The 13,589-nt window shown below is 43.6% G+C and overlaps 1 protein-coding gene across 4 annotated transcripts in view; it reads right to left on the bottom strand.

Moving 5' to 3' along the window:
* The window catches only part of DTD1 (D-aminoacyl-tRNA deacylase 1), a 188,825-nt gene that overhangs the window by 118,698 nt on the left and 56,538 nt on the right, over nt 1-13,589 (bottom strand). Inside the window, exon 5 of one of the 4 annotated variants that reach the window (XM_033185497.1) lies at nt 3,616-3,675. The exons of 2 other annotated variants lie outside the window; for them this stretch is intronic. In XM_033185497.1, coding sequence (XP_033041388.1) covers nt 3,640-3,675 — 36 coding nt within the window. In that variant the 3' untranslated portion in view covers nt 3,616-3,639. Of the gene's footprint in view, nt 1-3,615; nt 3,676-11,914; nt 12,014-13,589 lie in introns of those variants that run through there. One more of the 4 variants, XM_033185496.1, reaches the window with a different exon arrangement.

Here is a 13,589-nt window from a genome sequence, read left to right on the forward strand (position 1 = left end):
GGACGCAAGACAGTGCTGGATCAACAAGACATCTACAGAAGCAAAGAAAACGAACCTCAACCTAAAGGTGGGTAGACTGAATCATTGTCAATATCCTGGTTAGGATATTATACCTGTGGTTCTGCAAGATGCTTCCACGTTAGGAGAAACTGGGTGAGGGGTACACAGCATCTCACTGTATTATTTCTTACTATAGAATGTGACCCTATAGTAACCTCAATACAAAATTCAATTTAAAATATTACAAATAATTTCTCCTAGCCTAACTTTTTTCTTCTGAATTTGTTTATGGTATATGGAGTTAATTTTTATCTAGTCAAAATATATCCCCTAGATTTATTTAATATTTTACACTTCACAATTTTCTCGAGGTTGCTAAAATGAGCAGATAGGATGTCTACTTTAAACTCTCTTTATACTAAATAATTTTTTTTGTAATAAAAAGCCTTTTTTTTTTATTTCTCCCTTTTTCTTTCAGTTTCTGCTTTGCTAAATAAATATTTCTTTTTTGGGCCACCCACGGTGGCTTATGCCTGTAATCCCAGGACTTTGGGAGGCTAAGGCAGACAGATCACTTGAGCTCAGGAGTTCGAGACCAGCCTTGGCAACATAGTGAAACCCTGTCTCTTGCCAAGCATACTTGTGTGCACCTGTAGTCCCAGCTACTCAGGAGGCTAGCATAGGAGGATTGCTTGAGTCTGGGAGGTTGAGGCTGCAGTGAGCCATGATCACACCACTACATTCCTGCCTGGGTGCCAGAGCGAGACCCTATCTCAAAAAATAAAAATAAAAAACACTTTTCTTTTTTGAGAAGGAGTCTCACTCTGGCGCCCAGGCTGGAGTGCAGTGGCGCAATCTCAGCTCACTGCAACGTCCACCCTTCCGAGTGGCTGTGATTACAGGCTCCCACCACCATGAATAGCTAATTTTTGTATTTTTAGTAGAGATGGGGTCTCACCATGTTGTCTAGGCTGGTCTCAAACTCCTCTCCTGCCCTCAAGTGATCTGCCACCTTGGCCTCCCAAAGTGCTGGGATCACAGATGTGAGCCACCATGCTGGTTGGTAAAAATATATATATTTTTCTTTCTGTCTGTCTTTTTTAAAGTTCTGGAATACATGTGCTGAATGTGCAGGTTTGTTACATAGGTATACATGTGCCATGGTGATCTGCTATACCTATTAACCTGTCATCTAGATTTTAAGCCCCGTATGCATTATGTATTTGTCCTAATGTTCTCCCTCCGCTTTCCCCCCACTCCCTGACAGGCCCCAGTGTGTGATGTTCCTCTCTCCGTGTCCACATGTTCTCGTTGTTCAACTCCTACTTATGAGTGAGAACATGCGGTGTCTGGTTTTCTGTTCCTATGTTAGTTTGCTGAGGATGATGGTTTCCAGCTTCATCCATGTCCCTCCAAAGAATATAAACTCATTCTTTAAAAAACATATTTTTTTGATTAACCGTAAGAAACTCTATAAAAGACATTTTAAAAATTAAACAAAACTGAGGACATTAAAAGATATAGTTAAGTAATCTCAATTTCAAGCTTAAGTTGATATGAAAAAAGAGAAATTAAACATCCTGAATAGAATGGAAAGGGCACACGCACTTGTAGCTGTTCACAAAGGGAGGGAGGAAAGAGTCTGCAAAGACAGGAGAATGGGAGAGTCCCCTTCCACAGGTCAGCCCGGGCACTCATGGTGGGAGCAACAGGGCCAAAGGCACAAACCAGTGCTGGGCGCTGCTTTTGGCCAAGGTTGTGAGCACGTGACTCGGGCTTGAGTCCATCAGACTATGTCCCAGAAAGAAAAGATGTCTGTTTTGCTTTTCTAAAATGTTATTGAGGAGTATATAAAAAGTATTAGTTTTGAAATTATAAATTCTTCTTAAGAAAGCAGGCATGCACATTTGAGATCTCTGTGCTTATGCTTTTTCTTTTTTTTAAAAAAAAAAGTTCATTTAGATATCTTAGAACTACAAATAATAAAGCTCATTTTCAATTCCTAAAATGTGCCCGATGCCATCATTTCTACAGAGTGCACAAATGTGCCACCTTTCTGCAGAGAGGTAAATGGGCTGTCCAAAGCTGTCAGATGCCACACCCAAGCCTGGGGCATCAGGAGGCTGCTTCTCTAAGCGCAGGGCTCACTCTGCACCACAGTCACATCAACTGCTAATCAGTGTCCAACCCCTACATAAGTGGGTAAGGCTGCTTGTACCAAAACTTTCTCCTTTGATGCCAACATGGGGAGTGTTAATAAAGACTGACTCTGTGAAACAGATATTTATGTGTCAGTCATGTTTAACCAGTAGAATAGGAAAAAAAAGTCAGATATCTTCCTCTTCCCACAACTTACTAACCAAGTTACCCGTGTGTTTACATGGGGTTGCACTCAAATTACGAACTATTAACAGACATTGAGAAATGAAACTGGCTAGCACAATGACTTCATCTCAGAAAAGAATGTCAAAGTTCATCCACATTTTCATCTATTAATATCTATGGCAAAGACATAAAGCATAACAAACATTTAATTATCAGAAATTAAGTATAAATAGAAGAGAGACTAGCTATAGCTTGGTATTTAGACCTATAGCTAAATCTTTTAAAAACAAGAACACCACACAGGGATGGGGGAAAACACACACACACACACACACATGCACGCACACATCTCAGACTATTAGGCCCTCTGCCTAGAATGTTCTTCCCCCAGATATTTACATGGAAAGGGGCTTAATAAATACTTTTTATAGACAGAAATAATGCTTAACAAGCAAACCTATTTAGTGTCACAGAGCCCTGACACTTCTCTCTCTCCCGCTGCGGTAGCCAGCCTCCAAGACATGCCCCAAGTATCCTCGCCTCTTGATATTCAGGCCCTGTGTACTCCCCTCTGATATTGAATAAGGTTGACCTGTGTAACCAATAGAATATTGTGGAAATGTGTGATTTGCAAGGCGAAGCCCTGAAGGACGTTGTAGCCTCCACCTTGAACTGCTCACTCTGGGGGAAGCCAGCACCATATCATAAGCTACGTCAAGCAGGCCTATGGGGAGGCCCATGTGGGGAAGAACTGAACCTCCTGCCAACTGCCCAGCAAAGCCTCTCCGGAATTCCTGGCTCACAGAAACTACATGAGATACTATATGTTATTGTTTTAAGCCACTAAGTTTGAGGCAATCTGTTACACAGTGACAGATGACTAATAGATATATCTGTATTTCTTTCTAAGATGCCAAGCACTCAGTAGACAATAAGTACTTACTGACTTGAATTAAGGCAATGGTGAGAATGATTTTCTGCTGAGCGATCTGGACTCCCTCATTCTGCTCCTTTTCTTGGCCAAACCCACATTTAGGCAACCCAATTAGCTAAGGTTAGAGGTGCTATCTCTGGCCAAGAGAAATGGAAAGATTGCAGAGAAGTGATAGTCTGAGTTTTAGACCATTTTTATCTCCAAAGTCTCCAAAACTACTAGAGGTTCTTGGTCTATTTTCTGATAAACAAGAAGGGCTATTATCCTTGCCCCTTGTTTTTTTTCAGCATGTTGCCAACAGAGTAGTAATGCATAAATAGTAATGCATAACCTACAAAAGGCCCAGTGCTAGCTTACCTGTTAATCTGAAGCAGGCACTCTCAGCACACCCTGCTCATTAGTAGAGTAAGGGGTCCCTGTGACCAAGGAAAGACCACACATAGGTGATGGGATGTGCAAACTGGTAACCTGAGAACGGCTTTTCCTTTACTTATAATAGTATTGCCTTTGACAAAATTCAAAGATCTGTGGATTAGTGTTGTATCAATGTTAATTTCCTGGTTTAGATCATTATATTAGAGTTATGACAAAACAACCATTCAGGAAAGTTGAATAAAGGTATAAAGGTGATCTGCATCCTATTTTTGCAACTTTTTGTATGACAAATTATTTCAAAATTAAAAAGTTTAAAAACTAGAATTTATTTAAAGTAACAACAAAAAAGAATACTGCCATTAAAATTTAAATGACACTAAGCCCATTTACTGAAAGGCTCTGATGACAGTTTGCCAGCATGCACTTGGAGAGGCTGTTCTGCCACGGCCACGACTAAGGAAGGTACTGAGATACGTGTGGAGTCTAAGCTTGATTTCAAACCTCCTATTCCCTGGTAAACAAAAGACTTCAAGTATATGGGGGTGTGGTATTAGCTATGTGGGGGCTGCAGGGACAAGAGCTGTCAAATCTACAACGGCACCTTCTCTGATGACCAGAGGAGCGAGGCAGACATAGTGTTGCCCCAGCATCCATGTGCTCCTTCGTGTTACCAGCCAGCCTCCCAGGAACTGAATGGGAACATGAACAGAGGTGATGTGTAAGAGTCAGTGAGGTGCCTCCAGACCCCTGTTCCCCTATCATCAGGGGTCTGGTGACACAAGCTGGACGGAGACTAGATTCCTGAGTCAACAGATGGAGTAGACTCCTGCCAAACCGTGTAGTACTTTAGCGAGATTAACTTTTATTGTGTTAAGCCACAGAGATTTCTGAGTCTGTCTGCTGTGACAACTAGCATTTCTTAAGATAATCCCTATAAAGATAGTTCCATGTAGAGAATAATTAACCTAGAACTTCTAAGAAAAAAGCCAAAGTGCTAAAAATTGTCAAGTCACAATAAAATATTTGTAGAGAAGAAAGAAAATATTCAAGCCTCCTTTATTTCTAGATGTTTCCTCCATTTTCCTACAAAGAAAACAGAAGTAAGCAAGTACTTACATAGAAAAATATTGCCACACTGCCTGTGTTAGAAAAAAAAAGAGAACAAGGCCGGGCGCGGTGGCTCACGCCTGTAATCCCAGCACTTTGGGAGGCTGAGGCGGGCGGATCACGAGGTCAGGAGATCGAGACCATCCTGGCTAACACTGTGAAACCCCGTCTCTACTAAAAAATACAAAAAACTAGCCGGGCGAGGTGGCCGGCGCCTGTAGTCCCAGCTACTCCGGAGGCTGAGGCAGGAGAATGGCGTAAACCCGGGAGGCGGAGCTTGCAGTGAGCTGAGATCTGGCCACTGCACTCCAGCCCGGGCGATAGAGCGAGACTCCGTCTCAAAAAAAAAAAAAAGAGAGAACAAACGAGGCCGGGTGCAGTGGTTCACGCCTGTAATCCCAGCATTTTAGAAGGCGGAGACAGGTGCATCATCTGAGGTCGGGAGTTCAAGACCAGTCTGGCCAACATGGTGAAACCCCGTCTCTACTAAAAATATAAAAAATTAGCTGGGCATGGTGGCGCATGCCTGTAATCCCAGCTACTCAGGAGGCTGAGGCAGAATCACTGGAACCTAGGAGACAGAGATTGCAGTGAGCCGAGATCAGACCGTCATACTCCAGCCTAGGCAACAAGAGTGAAACTCCCTCTCAAAAAAAAAAGAAAAAAGAAAAGAAAACAAACAAAATGCCCATCAATTAGGAAAATAATATGGCCTTCAATGAAATACCCTCTGGGGACCCCCAGGTATTGCCCTGATGTGATGTGTGCTGCACCCACAATGCTCCCCTCCAGCAGGGCTCTCAATTGTCCATACTTACAGCCCTGCCATGCCACAGGGACGCCCATGCACTTTCTGTGATGGCTGATAATTGCTGATACAGGATAATAGGTACATGGTGGTCCATTATACTATCCCCTCTACTTATGTGAGTTTGGAGTTTTCTATAATACAAAGTTTTAAAAATAAGTGTTTCAGGAAAAAATTGCCATAATTAAAACAGACTTACCCTTGCAATAAACAGAAATTATCACTCTCACTAAAAGAAGCAAGAAAACTAACTCATACAGATACAGCAACTGACCTAGTACATCACTGGTCAGAATGGGTTGCTAACAGATTAACTCTAAATTAGTCTACTATATCATTCATATAAATTCAGTGGTAATCGAAGCTATCTGTATCTAGATTAATTGAAGAGAGTTCATAACCTCCTCTGAAAAACAAAGATACTAAATTGGAAGCATTTCCACCAGACCTCATTTCCTAGGCTATATTACAGATCCTAAAATTATGGGTTCTTCTTTTGTTGTTACTGAAATTAAATTTAAGTGTTATAACACAGCTAAACATTCTAATAACAAAAAAAATTTGAAATAACTTTATTCCCAACTACAGATTAAAATGAAATGCATAAGCATGATCCATAAGCATTTATTAATTTTCTGAATCATGATGACTTTCTAAAATAATATAATCTCACTTTAAAAGCACTGTTAATATTGATTAATGCTTTTAAAGAAAAAGGTTTTTTTTTTAGCAATGTGAGAGACTTTTATTTGCATATGTATAAAACCAAAGCCTCCCTTACCAACTGAAACTTTTACTCAACAGATTTTTTTTTTTAATGAGCTTTCTCAGGTTGAATAGATTATTTTTTCCCAGCCCATCAGATACAGAAAATATTTCTGACAGTGAAAAATACAGGTTCTGGAGATGAGCCAGTGTGACTCCCAGAGCTCTGGCCTGGAGAAACACAACAGAATGGGTAAGCACTGAACAATGGCTTTGCACACAGGTACTGACAGACTCTCCTTAACACCAGCCAATCTTTGGGGAGAGAGTCCACAGATAGACCTGTAAACCCCTGCAACTACATTGAACTGAGCTGGCCTTCGAAGAACAAATGGCGAGGACTTGAATACTTTCCAGAGCAGCTCACTCTTGGAGGACCCAGTGCCATTGCATTAGTCCATTTTCATACTGCTATGAAGAAATACTCAAGAACAGGTAATTTATTTTTAAAAAAGAGGTTTAATGGACTCACAGTTCCACATAGCTGGGGAGGCCTCACAATCATGGCAGAAGTTGAAGGAGGAGCAAAAGTACATCTTACATGGTGGCAGACAAGACAACATGTGCAAGGGAACTGCCCTTTATAAAACCATCAGATCTCCTGAGACTTACTCACTATCATGAGAGCAGCACAGGAAAACCTTCCCACTGGGTCTCTCCCACAATATGGGGAGACTATGGGAGCTATTATAAAATTCAAGATGAAATTTGGATGGGGACACAGACAAACCATATCAGCCACCCACTGGTCTGAGAAATTCTGGAACTTTATTTGTTTAAACAGACCATATTATAAATTGGAAAGAAATATTTAAGGAAGTTCAGTCAGAAAAAATCTAAAGCAGTGCAGCCTAAAAGACTGTTTTCTGTTGGGGCCCAGCTCTCTCACTTAGCCACGTCACATGACCTTGAACAAGTCATTTGAGGCCATCCCCATGCCTCTCCCCTCTCATGATGGCTGTGAGGGTCATGTACATGGATCTGAAATTTCAAAACTGTTTGTTCTCAAATGTGTTTTTATTAACAATGATGCTCTGTTATTATAATCCTCCTTCACATATAACAATTTCATTTTTCAAAAGCAAGGTTTACTTTTGGAATTATACATTTCCAAAACAACAGCTTTCTAACATTTCATTTTTAAAAAGTAAACAAACTTTTGGAAAGAATGCCAGAGCTACTAACCAAAGAGAGATGTCCGATTAGAAGTTTATGAATTAACAACTGTCTAATTGTTAAACAAGTATGTTATTTGTCTGTTTAGCTCACATACCTTTCACAGTAATTACAAGCCACTAATAAGTAAAAATTATTTGAATTTCATAAGCTAATTTTTAGAGTATTCTTATTTCATACTCAAAAATCAAACATGTTACTTTCATATATTAGCATACTTCAGACCAATACTTAAGTTCAAAGACAGCTAATTTATGAATCTGTTTGTTTGTTTGTTTTTCCTTTGAGACAGAGTCTCACTCTATCACCCAGGCTGGAGTTTATGGTACGATCTTGGCTCACTGCAGCCTCGACTTCCCAGGCTCAGATGATCCTCCCACTGCAGCCTCCCAAGCAGCTGACATTACAGGCATACACCATAATACCCAGCTAATCTTTTGTAGAGACAGGGTTTCACCATGTTGCCCAGGCTGGTCTCAAACTCCTGGGCTCAAGCAATATACCCACCTCAGCTTCCCAAAGTGCTGGAATTACAGGTGTGAGTCACTGTGCCTGGTCTGTTCTTTAATTAATTAATTAATTAAGTCAATGCCATGTGGCCACAACCCACTTGCTAAAAGCCCCAAGCCGCAGCTGAGTGATCCCTTTTTGCTTCAGGAAGTCTCAGACACACTGGCAAAAATTCTGTTTCTTAAGCAAGCCAGCCAACAATTGCTCCTGAACACCACTCTCCTCTATTCCCCAGTGCCATTTAGTCCCTAAACAGACATGACAGCATCCATCATTCTGTTCTAAATTCAGCAAAAATCCACAATTTATCATACTATTTTTAGTCCCACCCCATATCTGCATAGAGTTTTGCAGTCTACGAAGCATTTTTCCTATGGTGTCTCCCTTTCTACTGCTTCTTACTGATGGAAATTTGGCTACTACTACTCCTGATATCCAAAGCAGGTCTACAAGCTGGAGTTGAGAGTGCTTCATCAAAAATGAGACCAAAGTGCTCCAGTGGGATGGAAATGTCAAAGCTAGTGGAGTCCGTTTATGTGTGCCAGCCCCCTAAGACTACACAGGATGAGGTAGCCCAGGTAGAGACACACTGCTCAAAAGTGGAGCTAGGAGTGTTACTCGTGTATCCCTGGAAGGGTCCTTTGGTCCCCTGAGGCCCTCCAGGCTGCACCTGGCTTGGTCCAAAAACTGGATGGGCCCCTCCAGACTCAGCCTACCAGCTCCTGAATAGGAGCCAAGTAGGTACCAGAAAGTAAAAATGTTGTCCAATATTGTGACTGACTTTTAATCCTAGGAGCTACTCTACCTGACTATAGATGGTAAACTGAATAAAACCAAAGTGGCATTTTCCTTTTATTGCTTTAGAAAATATTTTATAGCTATTACTTTCCAGCTAATATTTATTGGGAACCCCCCAAATGCCTAGAAGTGCACTTAATTTCAAGGACGGGGTATATAAGTTTATGCAAAGACTTAAATGCAGACACTTCTCAGTGCCTGCATGCTGCCCCCTGGGCCCACCCTTGATGCCAGCCCCAGCCACTGCAGACAGTTCCACGTCAGCGTCAGCTCAGCTGACAGTCAGCACTCCTCACCATGCTCTGCAGGTCTTTTTGCCATAAGGCCTTCTCAGAAGCCATGCAAGCCTGCCGGCCTGCTTGAAATGCCAATGGGAACAGGAACCAGCGGCTAAAGGCCCTACCTCTCATCCTCTGGACACACACCCTGGAAAGCATTCTGTCCACTTTAAATAAGTGGGCTGGTTTGAAAGACCCCAGATCCACCTCCATCCTTGCCCAAGTACCAGAATCTGGCAAGCCCTATGCCCTTATCCTTTGGGGCAGTGTTCTTAGCCTAGATCTTGGACTATGCCCCAAAAGGATGCCAGAACCTACTAAAACCATGGTTCTCAACCTTAGCTACAGTTTAGAATCACCTGGGGAGCTTTGAAAAGTCTTGATGCTCTAGACCGCTCTCCAGAAAAATTTCACTGAGCTGTTTTGGGGAGGGCCCCAAGCTGCACAGGGCTTAGCCTATGCTGGGACCTGAAAGGTCTAACGCGGCCAGGAGCAAGATGCAGTGAGACAACTCTCACAGGGGGCAGTCATGAGAGGGTTAAGACAAACCCTCTCTTTATCTGAATATACTGGAGGCAAAGGAGCCACAGAAAGATAGCTAGGCAGATTATGTACCAACAATTTTTAAAACTACCAGCTAAGGCCGGGCGCAGTGGCTCAAGCCTGTAATCCCAGCACTTTGGGAGGCCGAGACGGGCGGATCACGAGGTCAGGAGATCGAGACCATCCTGGCTAACACGGTGAAACCCCGTCTCTACTAAAAAAAAATACAAAAAACTAGCCGGGCGAGGTGGCGGGTGCCTGTAGTCCCAGCTACTCGGGAGGCTGAGGCAGGAGAATGGTGTAAACCCGGGAGGCGGAGCTTGCAGTGAGCTGAGATCCGGCCACTGCACTCCAGCCTGGGCGACAGAATGAGACTCCGTCTCAAAAAAAAAAAAAAAAAAAAAAAACTACCAGCTGTTCGCTGGGAGCGGTGGCTCAGGCCTATAATCCCAGCACTTTGGGAGGCAGAGGCAGGCAGATTGCCTAAGGTCAGGAGTTCGAGACCAGCCTGGCCAACACAGTGAAACCCTCTCTCTACTAAAAATACAAAAATTAGCTCGGTGTGGTGGCACACGCCTATAATCCCAGCTACTCTGGAGGCTGAGGCAGGAGAATCACTTGAACCCGGGAGGTGGAGATTGCAGTGAGCCCAGATCACACCACTGTACTCCAACTGGCATAACAGAGTGAGACTCCATCTAAAAAAACAAACAAACAAAAACTAACCAGCTGTTGTAACAGCTTTTTTGAAAATCCACCTCTTGCCACTGCTCTGAAATGGTATCCTTTATTATATTCTCAACTTCCCATAAATAATCAGGTTCTTTTTCAGGTCTCCCATCTAGTCTGCTAATAGGTTTCTCTCCTGCTCTGTCAGCACCATCTGTTGCATTACTAGAGTGTCGTAACACATTTTTATATTTAGGAAGGCCAGTACCCTCTGTGAGATTTTTTTAAATTACATTTATCTTTTTAATTCCACTGGAATTTATTCTAAAGTATGGTATAAAGGATCTAAAATGATTAATTTTCCATAATTGCAACCAGTTGCCCAATTACTACCTACTGAGAAATCCTCCATCTGCCTTTAGTTTGTAATGCCTGCTTTATCACATGTTACAACCATACACAGCAAATAGCACATAGTCAATTCTGAGCTGCCTCTTGCTTTCCCATATTTGGCCTAAGATCCCTGCCCTTAGGGAACTTATATTTTGTCAGGGGAAAGAGACAATAAATGCAAAAAGTAAATAACCAATAGATACAGTGACACTATTTTAAAAGATAAGTCTGACAAAGGAAGTCAGAAGTGGAACAGCACGGGGCACTGGGGGTTCAATGCACGGCAGCTGCAGCATGAAGTAGGGTGACCAGCGTGCAGGCCAAGAGTACAGAGCAGGAGGGCAGACTTCGTCAAGGAGAAGGATGGCCAGGATGGGGGCAGGGAGGATGGGGCCGTGATAGGCTGCAACATGACAGGGTGACAAGGCTGATTTCACAGGCGTGTGACCTGAGCACGCACACAGGGCCCCGTACTCAACTGGTTCTGCACTTAGTTTAATGCTCTGCTATAGCCATGTGGAAACTGTTAACAATTTTATCTGTTTTGTTTTTGTTTTTGTTTTGAGACAGGGTCTTGCTGTCACCCAGGCTGGAGTTCAGTGGTGCAATCTTAGCTCACTGCAGCCTTGACCTCCTGGGCCCAAGCAATCCTCCCTACTCAGCCTCCTGAGTAGCAGGGACTAACAGGTGTGCACCACCACAGTGGGCTAGGTTTTTTGTGTGTGTTGTTTTGTTTAAATTTTGTAAAGATAATGTCTCCCTATGTTGCCCAGCCTAGTTTCAAACTCCTGGGCTCAAGCAATCCACCTGCCTCCGCCTCCCAAAGTGCTGGAATAAAAGGCGTGAGCCACTGCACCCAGCCCAATTTTACCTTCAAATGTGTGTTTTGCAGGTGAAGTCCAACAGGACTGCGGCGCATGAGCATAGGCGGAGGTGATACACACAGCATGCGGGTCTGATGCCTTTCCCTGCTGCCCACTGAGCACAGCACTTGGGATTCCCTGAGCACAGCACTGGCTGGGCCCATAATGCATGGGATTTCAGGGACACTCAACTCACATGTACAGTAAGTGTGTTACTTCTACAACTGAGTAAGAGGGGGCTGACAGGCCCAAGAACTCACACTTTCCATCTGAACCAGAACTTGCCTTGAACACAGAAAGAGCAACGGTGTTCTAAGAAAGTGAATGGCTGAGAAAGCCCATCAGAGTCTTTCTCGCTCAAGTCTTGTCCTGTGTTAGCCACCACTTACCCTGGACATGCTGACTCAGAAAGCAAACAAGGTGACCCACGGCTCCCCGACCTGACAGTCCCTTCTGACTCATCAGTGAACTGAACAAGACAGTGGTGGCAGGACATGTGTGAGACAAAAAGAAGGAATATGTTAGTTCCCACTGTTCTGGCAAGAATCAAATTCATATGATGTAGGAGCTATAAAATACAAATTGTGTAATTCTAGTCATTCCACATACAAGTTAAATTTGCATTTTTTTTTTTTGAGACGGAGTCTTGCTATCTTGCCCAGGCTGGAGTTCAGTGGTGCAATCTCAGCTCACTGCAAGCTCTGCCTCCCGGGTTCACATCATTCTCCTGCCTCAGCCTCCCAAGTAGCAGGGACTACAGGCGTCCGCCACCACACCCAGCTACTTTTTTGTATTTTTAGTAGAGACGAGGTTTCACCGTGTTAGCCAGGATGGTCTCGATCTCCCAACCTCGTGATCCGCCCGCCTCGGCCTTAAATTTGCATTTAAAACTGGCACTGCACAATATAAATGGTAAAATTCACACTAATAATTTAAATTTTTTATTTGTCCTTGGTTATAATGACTTATAATAGAAAATAAAAAGCACCATGACAAGTGGAGGAGGAAGAGAGAGAGATAAAAGAAAGGAAAATGCTTTGCCTTTCAGTGCCTTTAAAAGTACTTTTCTACTGCTTTTTGAACAAGGAGTCTGGCATTTTTCATTTTACACTGAGCCCTGCAAATGCTCTAATTCAGCCTGTGGTTGGCCTAGGAAAAAGGTCACCAAGCAAGGCACTGGGCACTCTCTTGTCCTCCTGTTCCCTCGCTGTACATCCCAGATCATTGCTCCCAAACTCAGCTGCAGATGCAACCATCTCTGGTCCCACCCCCAGAGAATCTCGTGTCATTGGCTTGGGGTACAGTCTATGCACTGGGAATTTTCACAGCAACTCAGGTGACTCTAATGCACATTCAAGGTTGAAAACCAGTGGCTTAGGTCAAAGCTACCAAGTACTAAGCACACCTGCCACCAACAGCCACAGATCCTGCAGTTGGCCTCCCAGCAATGCCTGCCATGATATCAGAGAACACTGCACCAGCTTCCTACACCAGTGACCTGGTCCTTTATAAATATGAGCCAAAATCCAAGAGCCACTGGCTATTTGAGGGAGATTATCAGCACCAAAGAGAAGGGATCAGGTGAACAAAGAGAACACTGGTCCTGCAGGGCCAACAGTGATTCAGGGAACAGAAGAGATATTTTCAAAGCCCTGCTCCTGATGTGGGCCCCATCTAGATTGATGACACCACTCTCCCCTGGCCCCTGCCCATCTGTTCCTGCTCTGCTCCTCTCTACCCTGGCCCAGTGCAGCAGTTCTCACCTTTCAGGTCCTTCTGCCTCCTTTACCTCACCCAGTCCAGTCTATCTGCCATTCTGCTACCAGAAAGTCACAGCTGAGGAGTACTTCTTACCTTCCCCTCACTGCCAAACCCTCCTCAGTGGCTGTCCACTGCCCACCGCCAAAGGACGAAGGTACAAGCTCCTTACCAGGACACAGCACTGCCACCATCTGGCTGCCTCTCCATCCTCATCATTCTCCCCACCTCCTGCCTTCTTGCCCCATCAAACTCACCTGCTTTCATTCCCCAGGAGGTTCAAGCCT

The sequence above is a fragment of the Trachypithecus francoisi genome, unplaced genomic scaffold (assembly GCF_009764315.1).
Source record: "Trachypithecus francoisi isolate TF-2019V2 unplaced genomic scaffold, Tfra_2.0 Lachesis_group21, whole genome shotgun sequence".
NCBI classification, from domain to species: Eukaryota; Metazoa; Chordata; class Mammalia; order Primates; family Cercopithecidae; genus Trachypithecus; species Trachypithecus francoisi.